At 49.9% G+C, this 3,326-nt stretch overlaps 1 protein-coding gene across 1 annotated transcript in view; it reads left to right on the top strand.

Moving 5' to 3' along the window:
• Positions 1-607: 607 nt before the first annotated feature.
• Positions 608-3,326, top strand: part of HPS4 (Hermansky-Pudlak syndrome 4) — a gene marked incomplete at its 5' end in the record, with an annotated part of 12,070 nt that continues 9,351 nt past the window's right edge. Inside the window, 5 exons of the mRNA XM_010080511.1 lie at positions 608-698; positions 1,121-1,264; positions 2,251-2,358; positions 2,712-2,828; positions 2,957-3,051. Of these exons, the coding sequence (XP_010078813.1) occupies positions 608-698; positions 1,121-1,264; positions 2,251-2,358; positions 2,712-2,828; positions 2,957-3,051 (555 nt within the window). The remainder of the gene's footprint in view (positions 699-1,120; positions 1,265-2,250; positions 2,359-2,711; positions 2,829-2,956; positions 3,052-3,326) is intronic.

Raw genomic sequence — 3,326 nt, 5'->3', positions numbered from 1 at the left:
ACCGTTCCCGGAGTGCGGAGGGACGGTCTGGGGCCGAACCGAGCTGTATTTCCTTGGCCTGCTGCGGCTTTGCCGTGGAGCCGCTCTCGGCTCAGCCCCGGAGCTCAGCCCCGTCCCCGGGGAGCTCCTCGTGCAGCGCCTGTGACGAGCCCACCCCCTTTCGGGCAGGGCTGGGCAGAAAGCGTTATTAAATCCGTGCAGCCCTGACATCCTGAGCCGAGCAGCATCGCGATGCCGGCTGTCTCCCCAGGCCTGGCACGCGCAGGCAGCTGCTGGAGTAGGAGCAGTGGGCTGTGGGAACTGGTTAATGCTTAGTGATAGTTATTCCATGTGCTCAGGACAGGGAAATATCTCCCCAGTTCCTCTCTCTTTCCTCGTGTCCCAGCTGCAGAGTTATAGCATCTATTTAGATGTGGTCAGATTTACTAGTGTGGGACCCCCTGGGTGCTGCTGCTGTGTCTAAACTCGGTGTGATTATGTCAGAACAATGTCTCCCTTCATTTGTAACGACCTTTTTGTTGTTCTGCCTTAAATAATAAAAAGGAGAGGGAGAAGCGTGACAGTTTTCAAACTTGCGATCATCTTTGCCCACGCTTTGCTTTTTCAGGTGGAACTACTTTTTCCTTTATGACGGTTCAAAGGTTAAGGAAGAAGGAGACCCTACAAGTGCTGGGATTTGTTATTTTTATCCTTCTCAGGTGAAGTCTGCTTTTATTTTGGTGCTGGTAGAGGAGTGCCTGTGTTGTGAGTCGGTGCTGATCATTCCGGTTCAGGAGCGGCTGGGCTTCCAGGTGGAGCTTTGGATTAATTCTTGTTTAGTGTTCACAAAAGTTTTGAGGATGGCACTGTGGAGTCATCCGGTAGAGTTCTGGTGATGTGGATAAACACACACGAGGGATGAAAGTTCCCCTAAATAAGCTCTAGGCCCTTGTGCTGCCTCACAGAAACAATCTGATTATTCTTTCCTCAGAAACTTGCCTGTACTAGTGCATTTGAGTTATAATTGAATTGAACGTATAATTAGTTTTCATTTATCCCTGGATACAGTAGTGATTTTCTTTCCCAAGTCCTTTTAGAAGGAAAAAGAAAAAAGTCGTTTCTTCCCTGCCTCCCTCGACAGACTCTCCCCGACCAGCAGGAACTGCTGTGCGGACAGATTGCCGGTGTGGTGCGCTGCACGGCTGAGATTTCTGGAGCGCCTCCGACTCTCATTCGCCTGAGGAAGCTCAAGTTTGCGGTTGTAGTGGATGGAGACTATCTGTGGGTGAGTTCAAGGGATCTGGAGGGAGCCACAGCGCGAAACCAGCGAGAGTCTGAACTGCTGTATCAAACCAGAAGGGCTCTTCTTTTTTTCAGGGTATGGGCTGCACGCAGCTAGAGCTGGGGAGAGCTGGGGTGGGGACTTGCAATGGACAATTTTTCATTGCAAGGTAATTCACGTTTTGTTTACTGCAGCATAAAACATGTGTCGTGGCAGCACTTCAGCCATTCTGTGAAAAGCTTCCCATACCTCACTGTGTGTCCACACCCAGCGTGTTTTCCTAAGAAGTGCCTGGCAATGGCTGTAGAATGTTGAGCTCTACATCATGGTGTGTATTCGTGGGTTACTGGTAACGACTGGAAAGAGGATTCTGTGTGCTGCAGTGTATAATATGGACTCAGTCTCCCTGTTTGATTGTTCTTTCCTTCTAACCATCAATATTCCACAGAGCTCTGTCAGTGGCAATAGCCGTTTAGTATATAAAGAGCAGCGTGCGGCAGAGTTGTGACAAAAATGCCCCGAACTGTCACCTGGAAACAGGGCTGAGACTGATCAGACTGATTTAATTGGCAGTGCTGTTCAGGCTCGCTGGGCTCTCTCTGAGAGGCAGAAGATCTGATCAGCAACTCTAAATGAAGCATCTTCATCGCTGTAAATAACAAGTTAATTTGAATGGTTTTGAGTAATTAGTTTCAGGAAAATGTTCTCAGCTATTAGAGCCCTGAGCTGGGTCATCTAATGTGGGAGGGGAGTGTGTCTGCAACGCTGGGTTTCTGATATCATTTATTTATCCTGTCTGTGCCAAGGCTCTTCTATGGATATTTTTTAATTTCCTTTTTATCTCACTTGTGAATCTGAGGGATGTTTGCCTGTCTCAGAGCTGCTTGTACGCCTTTGATGCTCATTTGAAAGTGATCAGAGTTGTTCTCCCCTGCTGTGCCTGAGCTTTGTCAGTAACCATTCTTCAGTCGTGGCTTTCTGTATTCAAGGTGCTGGGCTGTGCCGTCGAGCTCCCCGACATCAGCTGCAGACGGTTTCTGGAGCAGCTGATCAGCCTCTTCACCTTCTACAACGGCCCTGTGCACCGTGCGTACATGGTAATTAAAGATCAGCAGCCTAAGCAGGGGTCTTAAACGCTTCCCATATTGGCCGAGCCCTCCCCAGGCACACACGTGCTGGGCTGTCCCCTCGTCTTGTCTTCCAACGAGCAAGGGTCAGAGCGAGCTCACATACCAGAGAACTGAGACCTGGAAAAGCGTACGGGCCCACCTTCCTGTTGGGCTGGGGGGGTCTGCTAAAAGTTTCGTAGATGTTCAGTCTGAAGCAGTTTCCTCCTGATCCTCCCGAGATTAGCCACCGATAGGTCCTGTCCCAGATGGGTTGCATCCAACCACCCTGAACGCAGGAAGGCCTGTGTGGTGACAGCCGTGTGGATTTCTGTTGTCCGCAGATGTTTTCTAAGGAGGAACTGGGCAGGCAGTGGGACAGATACATCGAACATATCCAAAAGAACACCAGTGACCTCCACAGGATTTTCAATTCTCTCTGGAATCTGGACAAAACGAAGGTAAAAGCCTGTCCCCTGCAGTGACTGTCTCTAGAACTGCCTTAGTGCCAACGCTTTTCTGTTTATTTGCTACTTTGAGCATTTCTCAGGATTCTCTGGCCAAACTTCTCCTGCTTCTCCTTGTCTAGGTGGATCCCCTGCTGTTACTGAAAGCAGCTCTCATCTTGCAAACTTGCCAGCGGTCTCCCCACGTCTTGGCAGGCTGCATTCTCTACAGAGGCTTGTAAGTAGCCAGGTGTTCCCCAGAGGGTTATCCCGCCCGTTCCAGCTGCCTCTGCTCAGGGCTGTGATCCCAGAGGGTGGCCAGGAGGCAGGGCCAGGGCACCGGCTGTACACACAGGGCTGCTGTTTGTCACTGACTGGAACCTTAATGCTTCAGGCAGGGTAATCCCTGTCTGCTGGGGTATTTCAAAGAGGACCAATGGTTATTTGTGTTTGTCAGAAATTGAAATGGAAGCATGAAGAAATTCAAGGTTTGGGTTTTAGTAGTGATCTGCT

The sequence above is a fragment of the Pterocles gutturalis genome, unplaced genomic scaffold (assembly GCF_000699245.1).
Source record: "Pterocles gutturalis isolate BGI_N339 unplaced genomic scaffold, ASM69924v1 scaffold20974, whole genome shotgun sequence".
Lineage (NCBI taxonomy): Eukaryota > Metazoa > Chordata > Aves > Pterocliformes > Pteroclidae > Pterocles > Pterocles gutturalis.
Note: the sequence above shows the minus strand (reverse complement) of the source record. Positions and strands in the feature narration are given on the sequence as shown.